The following is a 26,481-nucleotide window of genomic DNA, read 5'->3' on the forward strand; positions in this document are numbered from 1 at the left end:
GGGGGAAGCGATAGTTTGGGGAGTTGGGGATTGACATGTACACACTGCTATATTTAAAATGGATAACCAACAAGGACCTACTGTATATAGCACAGGGAACTCTGCTCAATATTATGTAAAACCTAAACAGGAAAAGTATTTGAAAAAGAATAGATACATGTATATGTATAACTGAATCACTTTGCTCTACACCTGAAACTATCACAACATTGTTAATCAACTATACTCCAATATAAAATAAAAAGTTAAAAAAAAAAAATAAGGCAGTCTGCTGGCAGAAATCCTTCTTCCTGGGGAGAGATCAGTCTTTGTTCTATTAAGGCCTTCAGCTGACTAGATGAGGCCCACCCACATTATGGAAGGCAATCTGCTTTATTCAGAATCCAGTGATTTAAATGTTAATCTCATCCATAAAAGTGCCACAGAAATATCCATTATAATGTTTAACCAAATGTCTGGGTACCATGACTAAGCCAAGCTGACACATAAAATTAACCATCACACATGCATTTCCACACTCTGCCTCCAGAAGTTTGTAAAAAGTAGCATTTAAGTGTTCTTTAAGTGGTCTTCCCTTTAGTCTTTATTATCCTCTAATATACTTACAATATAAATCAGTTTATAGAGTTAGAAAAACCTGGTTCAAGGCCAGCTCTGCAACTTCTTATCTTTGTGACTTTGAACAACTCTAAATTTTCTCTACATTACGATTTAGGAAATTGAAGCATTAATTGTCCAGGGTGATAATGCAAATTAGAACTAGTGGTTAAATTCTATTGGAATTCTTGTTCTTGTACACACTTCATTATAAATAGTGTTTTGAATTTGACAGCAATGAAACACATCTTATAGGTTTTTAAACTATATATGAGAATTTCATTTGAGAATGACAGGTGTATGTTTTATTAAGTACTATTTAATTAGTGAGATGACTACCTTTCGTTCTTGCTTTATCATAGACTTTTTTTTTTAACTGGCTGCAGCTGTGGGTTGGCTGCTGCTTTTCGTTTTAAATTTTATTTATTTTTGGCTGCATTGGGTCTTCGTTGCTGCGCGCAGGCTTTCTCTAGTTGCGGCGAGCGGGGGCTACTCTTCATTGTGGTGCGCGGGCTTCTCATTGCGGTGACCTCTCTTGTTGCGGAGCACAGGCTCTAGGCGCGCGGGCTTCAGCAGTTGCAGGACGCAGGCTCAGTAGGTGTGGCTCACAGGCTCTAGAGCGCAGGCTCAGCCGTTGTGGCCCATGGGCTTAGTTGCTCCGCGGCATGTGGGATCCTCCCGGACCAGGGCTCGAACCTGTGTCCCCTGCACTGGCAGGGAGATTCTTAACCACTGCTCCACCAGGGAAGCCCTATTATAGACTATTGAATCACTGTTGTCCTAAATTTTTCAGTTTGCAAGCATGTATGGGTATCTTTTATTTCTTTGTTCCAGGGGTGTTCTAAGAATGATGTCAGTTACATGTATAAGATAGTGATCATTGGTGACAGGAATCTTAAGAGAGCATTTAACTTACTGCCAGTTTCAGGGAAGGAGAGCCCACAGCTTCTTTTAATAGTATGTCATTTTATTAATGACTTTTGCTGAAAGAAAACTGTTTCTTCATGGAAATCCTAAAAAAATTCTTCTGGGCTAAATTATTTCAGAATACCCTCATAAAAAACTAACTGAATAGATATTAGCTGAAAGAGTTTGAGCTTAATTTTCATACTGGAGAATAATCTAATGGTTTGGAATGGAGATTTTTATTTTATAGTCCAGCTTATTTGCATTCCAGGAGGGAGTATAATGTAAATAAAGTTAGATCTGGGTTTAAGTTCCAGCTCTGCCACTTAATAACTTGTATCTTTGGGCATGTTGTTAATTTTTCCAAGTTGCAGTGCCTTTTTCATAAGGTTATTGAAGGCTTACAAGATATTCATTTAAGAAGTACCTAACTCAGTCCTAGATACGTTGAAGGAACTGAACAAATATTGGTGTCATCCATCTTTTCCTGTGTTTACATGTGGACAAATGGGAATGTCGGTGAGAAATAAGAGGAGAATCACTTCCCTATGCTCCGGAAATATATTTTTCTGGCACTAATGGGAATGATATATCTCTTCTAATACTTGTTTTAGTCATAGTTAATGGCTTATGATAGGTATGATGTTTGTTGCCTCTCTGCTTTTTTATAACTTGATCTTTTTAAAAAAAGCTTACACAAGGATGCTTATAAGAGATATGTATGTGTTTGAATATATATAAATGTCACACAATGGTCTTAAAATTTGAAGAGAATAACCGTGAAGGCCATATAGTCTTTTTTGTTTCTTGGGGCAGAATTCCCCTTCCTGAACTCCTTGATTATAGATAAGAATTAGTGCTCTATGTGAATAGCTTTAGTGATTGTGCCCTTACTCCCTCTTACGACAGTCATTCTGTTTTTAGAATGCTCTATTAATTAGGCAGTTCTTCCTCACTTTGTCCTTTATTATATCCTATAATAATTCTACCTGTTGATCCATTCTACTCATAGAGCTTCACAGAATAGACAAACTTTATTCCACATGTGTGCAGGAATCATGTCTTAGTCATCTTTCTATCCTCACAGAGTCTAGGATAGTAAGTACCCAGCTCAAAATAGGGGTATTATTCAATGAATAATTGAGGTTCAGATTTCTAAGGCCCTTTTGTATTTTTTTCATATATAAACTTTTAAAATTTAGTCTACATTTTTTATTACTCCTGGTCAAAAATTATTTTTTTCAACTGTATTGACAAAATTAAACCAGGAATATTGATTTATGTTTATGTCTGATATCACTTATCATATAATCTAGAAATTAATATTTCTTCCAAGGATAGAATTTTAAAATTCAACATCATTTACATCTCTTTCATTCAGTTTTTCTTGCAATATACTCTATTTCTGAAGATTGAAAACATATTAACATAGTGTCTTATTTCTTACACTTTCCTTTGCAGTGTCTTTTGTACTCATAACAGGTGATTACATTTTCTGTGATATTAATAGAGTAAATGCTCTACTTCATTGGCTTATCAGACTGGACAAAAATAAGCAACATCCATCTATATACTATTTAAGAAAAAGATGTAAACATAATAATAAGGAAAAGTTAAAAATAAAAGTACAAATATATATCATCCAAGCACTGACTAAAGGAAAGCTATTGTAGCTATATCAATGGTAAACCAAAAAAATGTTAAGGGAAAAAGCATTAATAGAAATAAATGGAGTTACTTCATAACAGTAAAAGGGCTCAATTTACCTAGAAGTTATAATAATTCTAAATATATATTCACATTTTCTGTGATTTTTAAACTTGCTCTATTATGTATTGCTTACATTTTTTAACTGAATGCTCTCTTCCTAATTTCATGCCATCACCAAATTTTTAAAATCATTTTTCTTGATAATCTTTTTTGGTTTTTTTTACATCTTTATTAGAGTATAATTGCTTTACAATGGTGTGTTAGTTTCTGCTTTATAACAAAGTGAATCAGTTATACATATACATATGTTCCCATATCTCTTCCTTCTTGCGTATCCCTCCCTCCCACCCTTCCTATCCCACCCCTCCAGGCAGTCACAAAGCACCTAGCTGATCTCCCTCTGCTATGCGGCTGCTTCCCACTAGCTATCTACCTTACATTTGGTAGTGTATATATGTCCATGTCTCTCTCTCGCTTTGTCACAGCTTACCCTTCCCCCTCCCCATATCCTCAAGTCCATTCTGTAGTAGGTCTGTGTCTTTATTCCTGTCTTACCCCTAGGTTCTTCATGACATTTTTTTTCCTAAATTCCATATATATGTGTTACCATACGGTATTTGTCTTTCTTTATCTGACTTACTTCACTCTGTATGACAGACTCTAGGTCTATCCACCTCATTACAAATAGCTCAATTTCATTTCTTTTTATGGCTGAGTAATATTCCATTGTATATATGTGCCACATCTTCTTTATCCATTCATCCGATGATGGACACTTAGGTTGTTTCTATCTCCGGGCTATTGTAAATAGAGCTGCAATGAACATTTTGGTACATGACTCTTTTTGAATTATGGCTTTCTCAGGGTATATGCCCAGTAGTGGGATTGCTGGGTCATATGGTAGTTCTATTTGTAGCTTTTTAAGGAACCTCCATACTGTTCTCCATAGTGGCTGTATCAATTCACATTCCCACCAGCAGTGCTAGAGTGTTCCCTTTTCTCTACACCCTCTCCAGCATTTATTGTTTGTAGATGTTTTGATGATGGCCATTCTGACTGGTGTGAGATGATATCTCATTGTAGTTTCGATTTGCATTTCTCTAATGATTAATGATGTTGAGCATTCTTTCATGTGTTTGTTAGCAGTCTGTATATCTTCTTTGGAGAAATGTCTGTTTAGGTCTTCTGCCCATTTTTGGATTGGGTTGTTTGTTTTTTTGTTATTGAGCTGCATGAGCTGCTTGTAAATTTTGGAGATTAATCCTTTGTCAGTTGCTTCATTTGCAAATATTTTCTCCCATTCTGAGGGTTGTCTTTTGGTCTTGTTTATGGTTTCCTTTGCTGTGCAAAAGCTTTGAAGTTTCATTAGGTCTCATTTGTTTATTTTTGTTTTTATTTCCATTTCTCTAGGTGGTGGATCAAAAAGGATCTTGCTGTGATTTATGTCATAGAGTGTTCTGCCTATGTTTTCCTCTAAGAGTTTGATAGTGTCTGGCCTTACATTTAGGTCTTTAATCCATTTTGAGCTTATTTTTGTGTATGGTGTTAGGGAGTGATCTAATCTTTGATAATCTTTGTTCAGCTGATTTCTTACATAAAGTGAATGACCACCTTATTAATACTAATCCCTACAGCAATCTGTGCTTACTGGTTCCTTTTACCATCAATTCTCTTTATTTCTGTTCCTGTTTGACCACAGAACAAGGGTATTAGCTAGTAGTTGAGAAAGATATTTGATACTAAATTATATAAAATTACCATATGTAAGAACATCCTTACTGTGAATGACATAGTTTACAAAGCTATCTCTTTAGAATTCTATTTCTTATGCCCTTGAGTTGATCTCTCAGAAGTAAAGAACAGTCTGCCCATAGAAGGAGGAGGAGCCATGTGTTTTGATTCCAACTACCCTGCCTTTCATTTTTACTTCTTGTGGCTTGTTACTGCATTTTGGTATACACGTAATAATTCTAAATCACTTCCTTCGTAAGTAATAGGTATGTGTTAAAATGCTTAGATTTACATAGTTTTCCCAAATACTTATTTTTCAGAGTGCAGGTATAATCTTTTAGGAGTCCACATAACAATGTGTAGGCTATTACCTACTACACATCTTATTACATATCTTGACACAGTATCCATTTCTATTTATTCATTGATTCAAGAAACATCTATTGTGTTTCTAGTCTTTGATAAGCAGTATTAGTAATACTATAATAAAACTGTATTAGTTTCATTGAACAGAATAGTAAATTCTCACTAACCCTTTTGTTCCTTTCCTAAGAAATCCAGCATTTAATTCAATTCCTTTCATTGGGGGAGGGGGAGAACAATTACCACAGAAACATGGGTGTCATTTTAATTATAAAATAAATTAATGCAAATCTTTAAATTTTTCAGGATGAGAGAGACCCAGAGAAAGAAGATGAACTGGAATTGAAGAGAGGTCTTTTATATAGAGACTCTGCCTATGACAGTGACCCAGAGTATAGGTATGAGCTTGATTAATACAGTGTATAGAGATCTTCTCATAGTTAGTATAAAAATAACGTGGTTTTTAATCTGCAGGATTTGTGGCAAATTTAGACTCAATATTTATTTATTTATATTTTATTTTAACTATGTAAAATCCTATTATAGTATTTTAATGTTTGCCTTACTGAAAATTTTCAGTGAAATCAAATATAGTCAATTAATGGTGGTGCCTTTCATCCTACTTAAGATTTCTAGTGTATTTGGCTGCCTTGCAAATCCACATATTCAGGACTTACTTCAGGATGTATTTATTCTCATCCTGAATAAATGAGGAAACAACAGGTTTCAAAATTTAGATCATGAGGGCTTCACTGGTGGCACAGTGGTTGAGAGTCCGCCTGCCGATGCAGGGGACACGGGTTCGTGCCCCGGTCCGGGAAGATCCCACATGCCTCGGAGCGGCTGGGCCCGTGAGCCATGGCCACTGAGCCTGCGCGTCCGGAACCTGTGCTCCGCAATGGGAGAGGCCACAACAGTGAGAGGCCCGCGTACCGCAAAAAAAAAAATTTAGATCATGAGTAAGCCTTTTTTTATTTTTCTCTTATGTTAATAAGAGAAATTCAGTTCTTCTAGCCTAAAATTTCAGAAATGTTAGTAATAATACAGTTTTTGCAAAATTATACTAGCAAATCTCATGAAGACTTTTGAAAACTTTATGTTAATTGCCATTAAGTGTGGTATTAAAAACTGAATGTAAATTGTGAGTTTATATAACTAAAGTTTCTCTGAGGCCTTTGATGCTATGCCACTGATTACTGTATGGCTTACACCTTCCTGAGTTTCTTGGAAAACAAGTGTAAGAAAAAAGCTCCAGATAATGGAATATGTTTTATTGCTAACTGGTGTTTTGGACTGAAATCTCTGATATTTGCCCTGGGAAGCTAGGCTAGGCATTCCATAAACATGTGAGGTCTTTTCCTTTTGTCCCTTACACAGAGTATAAGTCTGAACTCCTGTCCAAAGTTACTGCTTCCCATCCTTGAGGAAACCTAGGTCTCTCATGAAGGAAAGTAGTGTATTTTAAATGAGTTTGAAGAAAAAGCAATCCAAATGGGAAAAGGAAGGGCCAAGAAAGTACATACCTTGATGAAGAATTTGTACCCTTTATTGTTGTTACTTAAACTTCTAATTCTTAGATTTCCGGTATATGCATTAGCATCCCAATTTTGCGTTCTGTATCCACGTAATTAATTCTAATTGAGGTAAGGAGTGAGTAGGGTTGATAAAGCAAAGGGTCTGATTTTCAAACTCCTATATGTATAATATGCTTCTTAAAAATATAGATTTCTACTTTCTACCTCCATAGATTCTGGTTCCTAACACACAGAGGTGTGACCTAGAAATCTGCATTTTAAAAAGTATCATGAATGATTCTAGTGAAGGTAATATAAGGACCATATTTTGAAAAACATTGGTTTCTATTTAAAGTTTGCCATAAACCTTAGTATTGGTTCTTTTTCCAGTTCACCAAGCAATGTTAATGGCTAAGCCTTTGGTCACCTGAGACTGTTTCAGTACCTCTCAAGTGAGAGAGTCAAGCAGAGCATCAGGAAGTTCTGAGATTACTTTATATTCCTGGCTGCTTCTCTTGGACCAGTAGGACATACTTGGACCAATAGGACACAGTGGTCAGTGCCTCAAGACATTGTATAACAGTATCTTTGATATTAGCTCCAGAAGCTACAGAACTGATCAGGGTATTATTTTAGTTTTATCCCCAAGTCATATTATATAGTAGGCCAAGAAGTCACCCCATTCTACTTTCCATCTGAAAGATGAGAGAACCCGCACTCACAGTAGTCACCCACTTGCTTGCCTTATGGCTTCTATCAGCAGAAATCAAGAGGGAACTTGAGATCTTGGCTAAAAATTACCCCTCTGCAGACATCCATTGACACAGGGGTCAAGAGGAAGTCTGCATGGACCTCTGGAATGGCTGAGTGAGGAGCTCAGCAAATCCTCTCCGAAAGCAACAAAATTGAACTGTCAAAATTCAATTGAATTGAATTGAATTGTCAAAACCAACAATTTAAGGACTCTGGAAATTGACCAAAGGAATATAACAAATTGAGGAGCGTTTATCAAGAAAATCTACTGAAGCTCCATGAGAGCAGTAGGAGTCTGTGGCATTTTGCCTGGAGCTCCAGTCCCTACCCCCCACCCCCCAGCTCCTCAGCACAAAAGTTCTATTGGGGCAGTCACGCCAAAAGACAGGCAGCTCTGCTGCCAGAGGGGACTGACTTTATATGGCGCATAGCATAGGAAATTTCATGTGTGGGGGGATTAATGGAAACAATAATGATCCCACTGGCAAACAATAAGGGAGGGCTTGAGGTCTTACTGCTTACTGGGGCAGCCAACAAAAATCCAAGGACAAGATAGCCACAGTTGTCCTTGATAAAGTTCTACGTATCCCTGGTAGTCTAGAACATTATGTGTATGTATAAGGCTGTAAACATGTTCAGGAGAGACCAGAGAGCGTGTTAGGGAGCCACTACTCCATGGCTGAGTGTGAGGCCTTATGAAGGCAGAAAGCAAGTTCCAGGGCAGATTTATCAACCAGATAAACATTGAATGTATTCCCTAAGCCACACATAGGTCCACTGGCAAAAGATGGAAATGTTATAGGATTATTGACTCAGACCAATCATTTGTTGGTCATCAAGCTATGTTGACGCAGGGGCAACCCCTAGGAGGCCAGGCTTAAAAATAGAAACAATAATTGAAAAAATAAAAATGAAGAGACACCAGCAGCTACACAGTGCAAGGGAAACAGACTTTACAGCATAGGTCCAGGCAAGTCACTAAACAAAGAATCCAAAACAACTTGGTAATGAGTGAGAACCCAGAGTTGCTACAATTTTTATCTAAATTGTTGTATTCAACAAAAAATTATGAGACATGCAAAGAAACAGTAAAGTGTGATCCATACACATGAAAAATGAGTTACTAGAAACCTCCTGAGGCAGCCCTGGGGATGTAGCAGCTATGCTTGAAGAACTAAAGAGACGTATAATGACAGTCAAATAGAGAATATTCATGAAGAGATAGAAATTATTTTCTTTCATATTTTTCCCGGGAAAAACTATGCCCAGGACTCAATCCTTTATCTTATGATCTAGATATACATTGTGGCTATCAGCCATGGAGTACAGCAGATGTTCCATGTTTTCTGCAGGAAGAGCAGAATGGCAAATTAGAGTGCTTGTTATTTCATCTTCCGGGCATCAGCCTATCCGTGCTAGCTGTCCTGTGTTTTCCAAGCTGTCCTGTGTTTTCCATCACCTTTGAGAATGAAATTCACTTGAAAGAAATCTCTTATCAAGGAGTTATTAAGTGACCTTTTACGTCCAATAATTTAAGATTTGAGAGCTGGATTGGGGAAATAATTTACTACCCATGAAGACGTCCTTTTCAACTTTCATATTGCCTATGTTTCAGAAAATTTTAGGCATTTGCTATGGTAGCCTTGCCAATTTCCAGGGCCCTGGGATGCTCTTTCTCCTTTTAGTACCTTCTATATATTTTTCAAATTTCTTCAGTTTTCAGGATGTTGAAATTTCTCTATACTGTAGTACACTTCTGGCATCATTATTCAGTTTGATCATTAGTCCTAACTAAAGACCAGGCATGAGGTGATGCTTCCTGTAGATGGGAGTTGGCCACAAAAAGAGAGGGGAAGATAAAAATAATTTTAATTTCATGTTTAGAACATGACTTGGCCTTTTATGACTATTACCCCAGATTTTTAGCCGTGTTGTTCTTTTATGGAACTAGCTATTGATATAAACTGTTTTCTATTGTGCATGTTTTTCAGGTTATTAACAGTAAGAATATGCTCAATATAAATGCTTTAATTATGAAATTGTTTATAACAGAATCTCAAACTAAGTAATTTAAACTTTGACTATATATTTTTCAATAACACAGATTGACTATAGTTTTCATTTCCTGCCCATTGCTCACTATCTGATTAACTTGGTGAATTTACCAAGATGTCTTTAATACTAATAAATGAAAGAAAAAAAGTCTAAATAATATATAGACTTAAAGTCTCTTGAATAACTAAGAATAAGCTTTCAGTTTTAAGTGAGAAAATGTTGCTCAAATCTAATTTGAATTCTTTGGATTTTGTGTTATCTGGTATTTTTATTGATATTTCAGACTAATTTGTGCCTTGGTTCTGTTACAGTATGATGTCTGGAATAACCAGTCTTCTTGTTTATCTAGTGAATGCTTACTCATTCTTTAGGACTAAATTCAAGTTATTCCCTCTTCTGAGATACCTTTTATGACCTCAGCAAACTGTTAGTCATTTTCTCCTTTATCCTGCCACTTCCTCTCACATATATAATTTCAATTAGCAATATTTATCTCACAGTGATCATTTCATTATGTCTGTTTTGCCCCCTTCTGTTAAGTGTGAGGCACAGAGGTTTTGCTTACCTTTGTTTTTTGACTGCCCATCAAGGTCTCTGACATGTACTAGGAGCTCAATTTTTAAAAAAAAACAGTTCAGATATTAAAATTGGGTCTTTTATTAATAATGATCAGTTGAATTTGCTGAAACCCTTTACTATTAAATATCACATATTATGGTTGTGATATTTAGTAACATCTCTAGATAAGGAATCAACAGTGGAATTAATCATGATGAAAGCTGTTAGAACTTATTAGTTGTCAGTGGCTCATTTCTGCACATCGTTACTCAGAGAAGGGAAGTAAATCACGTATAAGTAACCAGTCTTCAGTATATTCATTTGAATAGACTTCTATTAATGTTTACTGTTTAGTTTCTGTGAATAATAAAAGAAGATAAATGGCAACATGCAATTTTTTTCCCGAAGCTTTTAAAATTTTATAGAAAAGCCACTAATTTAGTGCTTTCTAAAATGTAGTTCCTAGACCAGCAGCATCAGCATGACCCTGGTACTTGTTAGAAATCCAAATTCTTGGACCCCATCTCAGACATCCTCACTTAGTGACTCTGGGGGTGAGGCGCAGTAATGTGAGTTGTAATAAGCCCTCCAGATGACTCTGATGTGTGTTAAAGTTTGAGAATTACTGCTATAATTTATCAGTAAATTTTGATGTCTTTAATGACATTTTATCTTTGTGTGGTATATTTAAAGATACAAAATGCTTTACAGATTTTATTAGACCATAGTTTAGTCTCTCCCTGTCATCTATTCTGAACTCCAAGATTTTGAGTATTTTCCTTCCTACATTCCATCCATCCATCCATCCGTCAGTCTATCCATCATCCATCCATTCAGTGTCTATAGAGCATACATCACATCCTCAGTACTATTCCACATGTTTTGTTAAAGTTGTGCTTGATAGGAACCTTTATAGAGTATTATGGGAAGAAATTCATCTCTTATATTATGTCTTTATATTGAATCTTAGATCACAAGTTTAAAGTATAGAATATGCATCATCATCTTTTAATGTCATTTTCAACTCTGGTTATTTGAGTACAAATGGCCAATTTTTTTATTCTCATGACCTTCCAGTTATTTATTAGAATTAATATTATTTGCATGGCATATCCATCTTACCCTCTGACCTTCGTTTTCATGTATATAACCTTATAGATATTTTATCTGAAAACTATGTGTAAAGTAGTATGTACTTGGTCTTCATTTCGTACTGATATAGAAAACACTGTCAGGGTTTCAAGTGAGTTTAACCTTCTGTAAGCAAAATACTAGTATCCTAGTCCATGTTAAGCTGCCTGAGACCTTTCTCTTCTCTGTATATATGCTAGGCCTTAAAAAATAAATTTATAATTTATACCTTAGCAACATTTAAGATTTGAAAGTGCTCGGTTCTCAGGTATTATCCTGGTCTCTGTTTTTTTTTGTCTTTTTTTTTCTTAATAGTTTTGTCATTATTAAATAGAGGGCCCCCTATTCAAGTAGCAAGAGTAAATTGCCAAAAAATGTACTGCATTTAATAAAATAGCAATTTTATCCCTGCTTTAAAGATAACCATTTTATGTTATATAGCACTAATTCAGTGTTTTGTAGAGGAGGAACTTTGAATGCTTTGAATGAATGAATGCTGGAGATACTCATGGTAAAATACAGAAGTGTAGTCTTTAAAAGCCTATTACTATAATAAGACTTTTTAAGTGTCACTTACACATTGTAAACTTATTAATATTCCCAATAATAGAAAATCAGAACTGACTCACTATGTTCACAGTTTATTAGTTAGATAGCCAAATACTTCCATGTCTAGAAGTAAATGTTGCTTTTAAGATTCTGCTACTCTTTGTTTGCACCTGTCCATGCGTATTAGAACCTGTTCTGCAAACACCTCTGTTTTGCAAACACCTCTGTTTCGCAGTTCAGACTTCTAGGAAGAGCCAATTCCCAAATTCTCTCTGGAGAACTACAGTACTGTTTACTAAATTGAAAATTTTGCAATTTTAAATAGAAATAAACTTCCTGTCAAAATCTGCAAGATTTTAAAAGCATCAGGATGTCTGTTTTGGCCACTTTCGCTCTTTTTTACAGACCCTTATCAGGTTCACAGTTGCTCCTAAAATTATTTCTGAATTTTATTTATTCACTTATTCATTCATATGATAATTTATGATAGGGATTAGGAATTTGATTTACAATCCCAGAAAAACCTACACAATGATTTTTTAAAGTTAGCAGCCCTACTATTACTTACCTTTCTGAGATTTGGGTAGTAGCTTAATAAAAATTCAAATTTCTGTTGACTAGGTTTATTGTGGTAGAACTAGCCCGGCAAAATATAGAGTTCAGAAAAGAACATTATCATCTGACCATCAGTATGCAGTAAAGTTGATGACTGTGGACAACAGGGAGATTAAGGACAGATCTGTGTTTTGTGAAATATTAATTAGTACATGACTTGACATAAAACAAAAAAAGCAACAAATAAACCAAATACAGCTAAACAAACAAAACACAACATGTGGCACTCCTGAAGTAGTTTGAGGGAACAGAGGCAAATGTGGGGACTTAGGCTGGTAGATATACTTGCAGAGGTACAAAGTACATGCAGAAGAAGTTCTATTAATGTATTTGTGTGTGTGATTTCTCTATCACTTGACTCAAATTGTCCAAAAAACTGTTTTGAGTGACTGTTTCAGCAGGAGTTAGGCTTGGTGAGAAATTGTATGAAAGACATTGTATTCAGTTGGTTAGACTATTTCTTAAGCAAAGCTAATGAAAGAAAGGTGGAAACTATAGCAAGCTCTAAGAATAACACAGCCACTTTGTGCCTTTTTTTGTGACCACTTTTACTGAGGTCAGGTGGTAGATTGACTTCAGGTGAAACAGCAAATTCTTTTTACAGATATCCAGCTCCCAGAGTTGCTATTTCACAATTCACAAGTAACATCATGGGACTGATAAGTCAGGGAGGAAATTGTTTGTTTTGTGTGGAGTGAGATTCCAAATATATGAAGTCAATATTTGTAACATTTAATAACAAGGACATACAGTTTTATATGGCATAATCTCTAACATGCCTGAGAGGTCTTATCTATAACAAGTACTTAATTTATTAAAGTGGGTTCATTATTTGTTTAAAAAATAAAATAAACTCAGTCTTTTAAAAAGTCAATGTTTTATTTCTAGCAAATTAAAGAAAAGCACTATCAAGCCTTCAGAAAGAGTTGCCTTTTCTTCTCTATTCCCATTACAATGAGCCTAGTCCTGGTCTATTTTATAGCTTCCATCTGTTCTCTCTCTTTTTTCTTCAACACCCTCAAAATAACAGTATTTCTCTATCGCTTCAAATACAGACTCTTCCACCTTGTTTTCCGTTTTCTAAAAGTGATTCATATTCTGTCGAATTTTCTACTCCTCCTTGAGGACAATAGCATGCCACAGTGGAAAGGACATTAGAGCCACAGAAATGGTATTGTTTTCCATTCTGCCGCTTACTACCTAAAGAGGCTTAGGCAAGTCACTTGACTTCACTGAGTCTCAGTTTCCACAGTTACCAACTTCAGAGGGTTGTAAGATTTTTTTAAATATGTATAAATATATATAAAGTACCTAGTAGTTCAATGCCTTATATTTAATAACTTTTGTGTGCCAGGTAAGCACTGTACTATGCACTTTACATATATTCTCTTTGATTCTTATAACAATACTGCAAAAATACAGTAAAGGAAGCTGAGACCCTGGACAATTGAATAAATCGCCCAGGTTCCCACAGCTTACAAAGACGGAGCTGGAATTCAGTTCCAGGTCTGCCTGACTTTAGAGGCCAAGCACTCTCACAACTGGCCATACCATACCATCTGTGCCCTGCTTTTACCTTGCCGCACCTCCCTCTCTTCTCAGAATTTCTTTTTAACTCTCACATACCATTTTCATTTTATTGTTTTGTAATTGTTGCATGCAAATAGTGTCACTCTTTGAAGGCATAAGCCTTGTCACATTTTATATCTCAAAGCCCAAACAGAGTACCACACACCTATAAAGTACTTAGTAAATATTTGATTTATATAGTACTACCTCTCATTTTGTTGCCTCATTGTTTTAATCTTTTATGTCCTTTTTCATAGTTCATTTCAGCAGCCACGTGGCACTCTCCATTTGGATGATGGCGAATACTGGTCCAACAGGGCAGCCTCTTATAAAGGAAAATCCTACCGACCCATCTTTGAGAACAGCATGGACAAGATGTACAGGAGCTTATACAAAAAGGCCTGTAGTTCTGTTTCTCATACACAGGAAGGCTGCTGAGACCAGTGGTGATAAACTGTATGAGTGTCCTTGTCAACTTCTCAATGAAAACGTTTGATGTGATCAGTATCTGTATTCCTTTTCTTTTAAACAGGTGGTTCTAATTGAGTACAGTAGTTAGACTTGAATAAGTTTATTACTTCAAATGATAAATTATCATGGGCAAACCTTCTTTTTCCAGTCACAGTAAAGAATGCTACATTCTAAAAGTCAGAGCTCTGCAACACAATTACAACCTCCATTCTGATTCTGAGAAGGCTGTTCTGTCACATCTCTCTCATATCACCAGCTACAAATCCAAAAGCAGATTCTCTCTAGAAATGTTCTTCTGCCTTAATCACCTTGTAATTTTCTTTTCACCTACTTGACTGGTTATCTTGTCTAAGATTTAATTATTATTATTAACTCCCTTTTCTTGGTCATGAGCAAAAAGATATACTGTACGAAGATGAATTTCCCAGGAGTTTAAACCCCGTTTTAACTAGTATTTTCTACCGTTTGCTCCCTCAGAAAAGGCTATTGATATGTCTTAGCTCCTAAGATACAGCTTTCTTTTTAAAGTTTCTATAATCATTCACTCCCTCTTCTCTAAAAGAACTACCTAAGTTACTTAAAATGCTTAACAGTTAGCTAGAAATAGGAATGGCCATGGGTGATCCACAATGTGCATGACTGATTTTTAAAGACAGAATTTTTTGCATGATTTTCTTCTAGAGCCATATCTTTGGTGCATCCAGAATCAGAAAATAGCCTTTGTTAATAAGCCTGTAGAGACTCAGAAAGAATAAGGGACTTACATTGTAATTCCATCTCTTTAGAGTTTTCATAGGTATCAAATAGCCCAAGAAAGTAGCATCCTTACTTTAAAGGACACTTGGAACCATAAAGTGGAGGAAAATATTAGAGCGTAACTCTTTGTACTAGAAAGTTGTTAGTTGAGAAAATTAGCTTCTCCCCCACGCCCCAAACACACCTATGAGGCCAGTGAGGCTTTGAAGATATGAAGAAATCAGTTACCTTGTATTCACCAGAGTGAGTGGAAGAAAAGCAGAGAATAGGACATGGTAAACTTGGCTTATAAACTTAAAGAGTTCACTACAAGGTAATGTTTTCTCATTGACTCCATCTTTGGTTAATTTTATAGTTATGATCTTAAAAGAAAAAACTTGAGTTAAACTCTATTTAAATTGGAATCAGCATGTAAAATTGGGTGATTTATTTTTGTAATAGGAGAAAATACATAATACTTGTTATCCAGTAATAAGACTTTTTTACTTTGTGTTTGAGTGTTTTATCTGTGGCAATCTGCAAGGTATTGGCAAGCACATCAGAGATAGGAGCCAGGTGTCCTAGGCTTTAGATCTCTGGTCCTTAGTTTCCTCAGTTATCAAATGGAGAGAATGGAGTAGGTCAGCATTTCCTGAACCATGTTCTGTAGACCACTGTTCTAGGAGATGGCTATAGGAAATATAAGTATTTCATTGGTCATGTAAGTTTAGGAAAAATCTATGCACTATATTCACACCCCTCAAACTTAGAGAGTCGTGCGTATGATAACAGGAGTGAAAGGGGGTCTACTGATGCTGAGAAAACAGTGGTAAACTGGAGCTGTCCGGGCAAACTACATGTGGTCATCTTAGTCATAGTAAACAGTAGCATGTTACAGGCTCTAAGAAATCCTGGCATAAATATGTTTTGCTCTAGCGTCTAGAAGAAAGTCTGACACATAGTCGGTGCTCATTAAATATTTATTGAATTAACCCAGAATTTCCTAAACTAAATTGAGTGTGTAACAATATTTGTTGTTATGGTTATCTTTCCCCTCCCATTCTGCTCCCCCAACTCCCCATACTTCCTCTGAAATGCCATCTGCAGGTACATGTGGGCACAGTCAGGGAAATACTGGACTACACAATCACTGAGCTACCCTCTGGCTATAAGTTGTATGTTGATGTTTTGTATAAGCTTTTGAAGGTCAACATTGAATGATGGTTTTTTAAAAAAATCATATGTTCAACGAAACTTAGTATTTTTTCCCCTTTGGTAGAAACAAATGAAAAATTCCTCCCTTTAAAAGTTGCTTCTGGTGAAAAGAACAAATATGAACTTTAAAGAAAATATTTGCTCTCATAGAAAATCTCCTGAGTGAATAAGTATCACAAAAATTACTTATTGTACCTATATTTGCCATTGTCATACAAAGGCCACCAAAAAAATGGGTCTCCAAGGGGAACTTTAGAAAGTGTTAATTTGAAAGACATTTTCCTCTGGATGAAATTTGACATCTCTGTGAAGGATCGGATGTAAATTTCCACATATGTAGCATCTTTGCTAAGTGTCTATTTCCATTCCCTTGGGGAAAGAGTGGCTTTTGTTGCTATCCTTAACTATTACTGTGAATTCTTATGTTATATTATCTTTTAAGAGTAAAACCTTTAAGTACTAATAGTTGCCTTTTCTCATTGAAAGAATCAGAAAGGTGCAGTAGTTTTTTCTCTTAATCTTTTTTTAATATCCCCTAAAATCTAGTAATAGGTACTAGGCTTAATATGAAAGATAAATAGGTCTGTCCTTTTCTTTTTAATGTAACTTTTCCTTTAAGTTAAAAAAAAAAAAAAAAGAACCCGGGAATTTTAGGAAGAAAAATGTTAATTCAACTAAGAAAAAGATGAATCATTGGACTGAGAATGAGTTCTCCCTGGTTTCACTACTAGTTGTATAACTTTGTTTAAGTCATTTATCCTTCTTGGAGCTCAGTTTTCTTACCTGTAAGGTGAGGAAGGGGTTAATTTAGAATGACCTTTTAATGTTCCAACATTTTTCTAGTTCTATAATTGATCAATATAGAAGATTAGGAAGTTCTAGGCAGCAGAGTTGTGTTGTGATTTCAAAGATAAAGCCCTTGATTAAAAATCTGGACCAAATGGAGAATTCTCATTATTGTGTTCATTTTCTAATAATAGGTTTTTTGAGATAGTTAATATACTACAAAATTCACCCTTTAAAAGTATACAGTTGAGTGGTTTTTAGTATATTCACAGAGTTGTGCAACTGTAACCACTAGCTGTGTATAAAATATTTCATCACTCCAGAAGGAAATCCTGTACCCATTAGCAATCACTCCTCATTCCCTTCTCCCCTCAGCTCCTGGCAACCACTAATCTACTTTCTGTTTCTATTGCTTATTCTGGACATTTCATATAAGTGGGATTATATAATATGTGACTTCTGTGTCTGGCTTCTTTCACGTAGCATAAGGTTTTCGGAACTCATCCCTGTTGTAACATGTATCAGTACTTCATTTCTTTTTATTACTAAAAAATAATCCATTGTATGGATATATCACATTTTATTAATCCATTCAGGTGGGCATTTCATTGTTCCCACTTTGGGGATATTATGAAAAATGCTGGTACTATTAACATTTGTGAACTTTGTGAAGACATATCTTTTTATTTCTCTTGAGTATACACTCAGGAGTGGAATTGTTGGATCATATGGAAACTCTATGTTTAACATTTTGAAGAACTGCCAAACTGTTTTCCAAAGTGACTCAACCATTTTACAATTATTATGTTTATTTTTATCTTACCTTAGGAACTTAGGCTAGTTACACATTCAAGCACTCATTCACCCATTTATCACATATTTATTGAGCACTGTGTTAGATATAGAGTATAAAATTTTTTAATGTATCTTTCCACAAGCATGCAGATTCTATTGAGAGAGACAAATAACAGTGTATTTCAACATTTACAGTGGTTTGGTAACTTCTATGATACAAGAATGCAAGAATGAGGATAGGGCATGGTAGCTTGATGCAACAGAACCTGCAAAAGTGGGAAAATGGGAGAGAGCATGATTGTTCAGGAAGCTCCAAGTGCTTTAGCTGGAGATTATGTGCAAGGTTGCAAACGCTTTGGTGGGACAGTTAAGAGGACCGCAAAGTGAACAACAGGCCTGGAGCAGCATTAGATGTGGTAACTTTTGAGCTGGACATTGAAAGATGGGAAGGACTTTTGTGTATAGGAAACCAAGACGGAATAAACTCAATATTGATCAGCTTTTATGAGGGTGGAGGTGGGATTGAGGAAAATGTCCAGTAATCAGTTAAAGATCTAGAACTTGGGAGAACTCAAGAATACAAAATGGATTTTTGAAGTCAGATCAAAATAATGAATTCAGATCAAAATAAACAAAAGCTCTATGTTGTTCATGTCCTAATTTGTATGTGACCATAATAGGTGCCCTGAGAGTAGTGGAACCCAAGTAATTGTACTTTTTACTTATTACTGAGGCCATTGTGGTAGTGAGTTAGTTTGAGGGCCCCCTTTTAGAAATTAAGAAAGATATTCTCCTCCCAATCCCAGATTATCTAACTAGCTAGAAATTTATGTACAAAATGAAGAGGTAAGAGGGAAAAGCAAACTTTCTGTTATTGAGTTACGAGAGTATTATTTATCTCTGAATGATGTACTTTGAGTTTAGTTATATGAAATTCCTTAGACAGCCAGAACTTGTGACTATTCACCCATTTAACAAATATTATTGAAGGTCTACTCAGATTCAGGCAATCTGCAAGGCACTGACTGACATCTAGAGATAAACATAAACCTAGTTCCTGACCCTAGTTTGTGGGAGGAGACTGACATTTACTTATTAACGGTGAGAGAAGTACTATAATAGATAGAAGTGCTATAAGGTTTGCAAATATTTTCTCCTATTCCATTGGTCATCTTTTCATTCTGTTGATTGTTTTCTTTGCTGTGCAGAACCTTTTTAATTTGATGTAGTTCCACTTTGTCTATTTTTGCTTTTGTTACCTTTGCTTTTAGTGTCATATCCAAGAAGTCATTGCCAAGACCAATGTCAAGAAGATGTACCCCTATATTTTCTATAGGAGTTTTACAGTTTCAGGTCTTATGTTTAAATCTTTAATCCACGTTGACTTGATTTTTATATATGGTATAAGGTAAGGGTCCAATTTCTTTTTTTTATCTTTTTTTTTGCATGTTGATACTACAATTTTCCAAACACCACTTGTTGAAGAGACAATTTTTCCCCATTGTATGTTCTTGGCACCCTTGTCAAAGATCAGTTGACTGTATGTTTTACTTTATTTCTGGGCTCTCTGTTCTGTTCCATTGCTATTTGTCTGTCTTTATGCCAGTACCATACTGTTTTAATTACTATGGGTTTGCAATTTAGTTTGAAATCAGGACTGTGATGCCTCCAGCTTTTTTGTTCTTTCTTAAGATCACTTTGGTTATTCTGAGTCTTTTGTGGTTCTGTATGATTTTATGATTGTTTTTTCAATTTCTATAAAAAATGTCATTGGATTTTGATGGGCATAACAATGAATCTGTATATCACTTTGGGTAGTGGACATTTTAACAAGCCACATGGTAACCACAAAAAAAAAACCCAAAAACATAAAGAAGATACACAAAATAAAAAAAGAAAGGAATCAAAGAATGTCACTGTAAAAAAATCAACAAAGCACAAAGGAAGACAGCAAGAGAGGAATAGAGGAACAAAGTAAATATAAAACAGAAAACAACAAAATGGCAAAAGTAAGTCCTTTCCTATCAATGATTACCTTAAACATAAATTAATTAAACTCTCCAGTCAAAAGACATAGAGTAGCTGAATGAATAATAAAACAAGATCCAACTATATGCTGTCTACAGGAAACTCACTTTATATTTAAGAACACACATAGACTAAAAATGAAGGAATGGAAAAACACTATTCCATGCAAATAGTAAACAAGAGAGCATAGGTGCCTATATTAATTTCAGAAAAAATAGACTTTAAGTGTCAGAAGCATCACTACATTTCTGTTGCAGTATAAGTTTAAATAAGTTTAGCTTTCTGAGTTTATGACATAGTTCAGAAATAAGGTGAGAGAAAATCTTTAATGACTTTGAATATATGTAATAGAATTGAGATTAAGTGTATCCTATTAGAGGCTTACTTTTATCAGTGAAAGTCATTTTTCACTGGAGTTTTTGTGTGTTTGTTTTTTTAGTAAAATTAGTGATATAAGCAAATAAAATGATGAAGGATTTATGTATATATGTTTTCAGAAAGTTCTATTTCTAGGGCATTGACAACAACATTGAACAGTAGAAAAAGCACTTTCTTCACAACTTTTCTGAACCTTATTTTTTTTAACCTGTGAAAAAGGATATTAATAAACACTGCCCCTCCGTTTCTCATAGAGTATTAAGATTAAATAGGAAAGTAAATGTGGACATTTTTCTACATATATTAGGCACTATCCTAATTACTTTTTGGAAGTGATCTAGGAAAAGAAATTTGCAGTTTGAAAAATATTCCATCTGGCATAATAGCAATACTGTTGTTTGTAGAGTTGAACAGACCTCATATTTCTTTCTCTGTTTCCTTGTCACCTCTGTGTTACTTAACGTTTCTGAACTTGTTTTCTCACTTGTAAAATGGAAGCTATTTTCATAGGTTTCTTGTGATCATTTAAAGAGTTAATGCATGTGGAACATGTTGTACAATGCATGGTGCTCAATAAAGGGTAACTGTAATAACTGAAATTCCAAGTCAATATAGAGTGATATTCTGAAAGATCTTGAGGATCTGATAGGAGGAAAAAAATGGAATAAATGTAAAAATTTTTTCAAAATTATTTTAAGACACAAGACCAAATAATTCAGATTTTTTTGGTATGGCTCTTAAATTTACTAGTTATTTAGTTTATGTAGGTTGTATAGTATTATGAGAAGAGTCATATACCTGGGTTTGTATTCTATACTGTGGTGCTGTCTGGAGATATCAGACCTTAATTTTATTATTTATAAAATGAGAATGATACCTACCTAGGTTGGTTACTATGAAGAACATATTAGGTAAATGATGCAAAGTGACTAGCATTGTACCTGAAAAATAGTAGATGCTTAAAATTGATTTAATACCCTTTCCCTTTCATTAGTTTCATCATTTTGTGCATAAATCCACGCAGGCATAGACAGCTACCTTAGCATCATTATTTTTACTATAATATTTAAAATCCTGTTAACCTTGTATATGTTGTGCACTTCGGTAGAGGTTTTACATAGATTTTACAAGTGAAACTAAACACATGACTTTAGTTTTTGAGAATATTGTCCACTTCAACTTTCTTTGTGACTTATCTCACTTGTCAATGTATTATTATTATTATTATTTTGCATTACGCGGGCCTCTCACTGTTGTGGCCTCTCCCGTCGCGGAGCACAGGCTCCGGACGCGCAGGCTCAGCGGCCATGGCTCACGGGCCCAGCCGCTCCGCGGCACGTGGGATCTTCCCGGACCGGGGCACGAACCCGTGTCCCCTGCATCGGCAGGCAGACTCTCAACCACTGCGCCACCAGGGAAGCCCCAAGGTATTATTTTTAAAACAAAAATAAATTTAGTTTGAGGGTATGTCCTATTAACCAGTTTTGATAGTAGGAAGTTTATTTTGTCCTTCGTTTATTTTGGATTTAGCACAGTTATGTTTTGTAAATTAACCATAGCCTTTTGATTTGGGGGATGTTAGAGGAAGAAGTTAAAGTAAATCACCCTAATTCAATAGAAGTAACCCTGGATCATCTCAGCCAGATGCACATCCCTGCACGTCTTAAGAATTTATAATAATGTGATTGAGCGATCACGTTTTTCAGAAAACTATACTGTTTGACACTAGTCACAGAGATATATGTATGTGTGTGTGTGTGTGTGTGTGTGTGTGTGTGTACTTACATACGTATACACATGCACACAAAACTTTTTTTAAATAGACTAAGGTTTACCAGGTAATTTTTTAGAAGTCTTAAATTTTAAAAATGTTAATTACAAAAATTTTCTTTAGCAATCTCAACCTAAGATATACATAAAATAAATTTTAAAATATATTTACATGTTTTTGGAAATTGCTGGCTAATGAGTATTATATTTTAGTTATTGCATCTTGCTGCATATAAATTATTCACTGCTCAGAAAAATAGCCTAGGGGTTAAATACACAGCCTCTGGAGTCACACTGCTAGATTCCAATCACACTTCAACCACTTAATAACTGTGTGACCTTAGACAAATTACCTGATTTATTTGTTTCTAGTTTTGTCATCTATAAAATGAAGATACTATTACCAATCCCATGGGGTCATTATGAATATTAAATTAGTTAACAAATAGAAAGTGCTTAAAACAAGGCCTTGAACGTGGCAAGGGCTGTATAAACAATATGATTTACTACAATTATTATTGTTGTTGTTATTGTTACATAGCTCACTGATTATCTGTTGGACTCATCCGAAACATGTATGTTTTCTGAAACAGTTATTATAGCCCCCTTTTCCCCCATTTATAATAATATTCTGTTGCTAAATAAAAAACTAGATTTGAAAGGAATCTACCACTCAAGAAGAACGTGTTAAAAATATTGCACATTTTCCTGGAGGATAGAAAAAATATTCTATCTTGACTCTCCTTTGTGGCCCAGCAGTTGTTCACTTATGATACATTCCTACAGCTATGCAGCATAAAGAATGTGTTTTGGCATAGAAACTGCATAATTTGGAGAGTTTTTTGTTGATAATCTTAAACAAAAACAGTCAAACTAATTTCAGTTCCACTGTAAACCCAGGGGGGTAATTGTTTTTGCTAAATGAGAGAAAAGATACCAGCTTTTGAATTAGAAAGTATTTTCAAGTGTTTATGTTGCGAAAATGGAAGAAAAAGAACATTTGACTTCAGTGAATTTTTATCCACCAAACATTTAGAAAAACTATTTCCACTAAACTTTTATGATAAATAATAACTTGTATTTCTCCATACATGTTTATGAATTAGGTAGGGCAGGGGTTATAGTGCTACACTTTTACAAATGAGAAAACTCCAATTTGGGTTAAATGTCTCTTGCAGGTCACACAGTAGGGGGTATAAGTGGCTGAATGAGGACTTAAACCCGTATATTAGTATTTTCTCATAAATATCCTATTGAACTTTTTCCTACTATTGCTTGATTTTTCTTAAGTATTGGATTTCATATTGGATTTTAAGAGACGATACTTGATTCTCAGTGATTGATCACTTCTATATATGGAGGAGGCTTATTTTCCATTATTCAGAGTTTTTGATATGTTTGTAAATAGCTCCAACCATTTGTTTTTCCTTCTCCCTGCTCTGTCCCTACTTGTTGGCCAATTCACCCACTTATGAACATACCTCCAGTCCATTGAACAGTGAGGGAAATTAAACTAGCCAGCTTATAACTAGTTAGCAGCTCTACTAGAAAGGTTTAGTAATAAAGAGTTCCATGGGATTTAAAGAATTCAGCGATCTAGTTACCACAAATAATTGGAAATTGTCATAATTTGGAAGTAACTTTTCCTCAGGCATAGGATGCAGATGCAGAGTACCTGAGACGTACGTAACATTCATCTCATTAGTGGAACGTGCATGACTATGTACCATCCCGATCTAAAGCTGGTAAAGATTTTGGTTGTGTTCCAGTTCAGTATTTCCAAATCCTGACTGATGAGAATCACTTAGGAAGCAGTTAAAACTAGTTTCCTCATCTCAGCCTCTGGAGATCCTGATGCAGTAAATTTAACTTTTTTAAAGAGTCTTTAAGAGTTTTTGAGCCTCTCTAGGTGATTGTGATGTTTGCCCAGCTTGGTGAACCATGAGTCTGTCACCTCTTCATGGCTTCCTCTCTCTTAAGGAGAAAGAAGGCCTTTTTTCAGCTGGTTTAAATTTCTCCTTCTTAAAGTGTTATCATTTTGTTAACCTCTTCATCATCTGAATGTTTTTGTGTTGTAGGCACAAAATACCTTGAGCTCCAAGAAGGTTTATGGCTGTCTCTTGATTTCCATGTGAATTACATACCTCTGGGGGTATCGGTGGCTAACCTTTAAATACCAGGTTTTTTTCTCCCTTCATCTAAACTCATATCAAGTTTATACATTTATACATTATCAAGCTCATACATTTATTTATGCATTCATTAAGCAAACATCAAGTACCTATTATGAACTAAATATTGTGAGTGGCATTGGGCAAATATAAAATAAATATGTCCTGACCTCTCACAGACACATTATAATACAGTCTGTTATAAAATGTTTATTGTGGATATATATATAAAAACAAATACATATATTATAAATATATAATACAAGTAAATATATGAAGGAGATGTTTGGGTGGGTTCTTTAGGAGCATGGAAGAGGGAAGCAACCACGTCCTTAATGTGTGAAGGAAGGCATCACAAAGGAATCAGTCTCTCATCTTGATCTTAATGGATGATTTTATCAGAAGAGGAGGGGCAGGGCATCGGAGCTGGCGTGGGCATGAAAGAAGCACAGCATCTTCAGGGAACTGCAAGGAGTTCACTGGTTAGAGTACAAGGGTGCAGGGTGAAATGGGGGCCCAAGATAAGGGGGGATGTATGTTGGAATTACATCAAGGCACTTCTTCATATGCCGAACTATAGAATTTGAATTCTGTCCTCAAACCAAAAACAATATTTAGGGGCTCAAGTAATGCCATTCCGTCCTCATAATATCATTAGCAGATGTATTTGACACCCCAAAGGTCATACTAAGACCAAAGGTAAGAGTTTTGTAGCCTGTGTTTCTCCAGCCATTTTCCATCTTTCGACATATTTATTGAGCTCCAAGAAGGAGCTCCATCTGCAAGTGCATGTCAGACACTTTGGATGACATAAAAAATACTTCTTAAATGTTCTCACGGAATCTTCAGTCTAATTTAGCAGATGACATAAATACTTGAAAAGACCACAGTAAAGAGATAGGAATCTATAATTACTGAAGAGTCAGTGAGTAATAAGGGCTCAAAAGATGGAGAGAACTAGTCATTTGTCTGAAAAGGCTTCATGAATACGGAGGAAGGATATGAGTTCAGTCTGCAGCATGGGTTGGGTTAGAATAGCTAGGAAAAGAGAAAAGTAAGTGGAAAAAAATTGAGCAGTGGCATAAAGGTGTGGAAATAAGGGTTCACGAAGTGTGTTTGAGGACAGCAAGTTGATCACTTGCCTGGATAGAGTTTCACGTAGGGAAGGAGCATTGACGATAAGTAAATACAGCTTCAAAATGAAATGAAACCTTTAGAAAACCTCGTAAGAAAGGCTATTCCTGAATTTGCTTTTGATCCAACTTAAAGATATCAAATAAAACTCAAACCGCAGCTGAACTTTAAAAAATAAATATTTTGTAATAGAAGAGTATTTCCTGGCATTAAGATACTTTCAAACACTAAAATCATTGCCAGAGATTTTCCAGCTTAAACTCAGTTGTTTAAATGCATTGGAAAGAGCTTTAGATAGCTTTTTATGTTTGGTTTAGACTTTTTTTTTTAATGCCTATAGGTCATTTTTTTTTGATTAATTTATTTATTTATGGCTGTGTTGGGTCTTCGTTTCTGTGCGAGGGCTTTCTCTAGTTGTGGCAAGTGGGGGCCACTCTTCATCGCGGTGCGCGGGCCTCTCACTATCGCGGCCTCTCTTGTTGCGGAGCACAGGCTCCAGACGTGCAGGCTCAGTAATTGTGGCTCACGGGCCCAGTTGCTCCACGGCATGTGGGATCTTCCCAGACCAGGGCTCGAACCCATGTCCCCTGCATTGGCAGGCAGATTCTCAACCACTGCGCCACCAGGGAAGCCCCCTAGACTTTTTTTTTTTCAAGGGAAAAACAGAAAAGTGTAGCCATTAGTCCTGTGTACACAAAGAGCATAATTGTCACGTCTTTGTCTGCTAGATATCTGCATTTCATTCATTGTTTGCCCATAGCCAGTGAACCTTAGGGATAATTCCTTCTTGCCTTGGACCAAGAACAAAACTATAGATAAGTTCCACAAGTCAGACATCAAAGATTAATATAAAAAATTTTCCAATAAACTTTTATAATCATTGTTTTTATATCAATTTTTCTAGGAAAATATTGCAACTTTAATTGGACTTTTCAAATGTTATTATT

At 35.4% G+C, this 26,481-nt stretch overlaps 1 protein-coding gene across 3 annotated transcripts in view; it reads left to right on the forward strand.

Moving 5' to 3' along the window:
- The window catches only part of SPATA6 (spermatogenesis associated 6), a 153,349-nt gene extending 137,603 nt beyond the window's left edge, over positions 1-15,746 (forward strand). For all 3 annotated transcript variants that reach the window (XM_019937843.3, XM_019937844.3, XM_073789996.1), the window contains 2 exons: positions 5,614-5,705; positions 14,309-15,746. In XM_019937843.3, the coding sequence (XP_019793402.1) occupies positions 5,614-5,705; positions 14,309-14,489 (273 nt within the window). In that variant the 3' untranslated portion in view covers positions 14,490-15,746. The remainder of the gene's footprint in view (positions 1-5,613; positions 5,706-14,308) is intronic.
- Positions 15,747-26,481: the final 10,735 nt, after the last annotated feature.

Source organism: Tursiops truncatus, chromosome 1, assembly GCF_011762595.2.
Source record: "Tursiops truncatus isolate mTurTru1 chromosome 1, mTurTru1.mat.Y, whole genome shotgun sequence".
Taxonomy (NCBI): Eukaryota; Metazoa; Chordata; class Mammalia; order Artiodactyla; family Delphinidae; genus Tursiops; species Tursiops truncatus.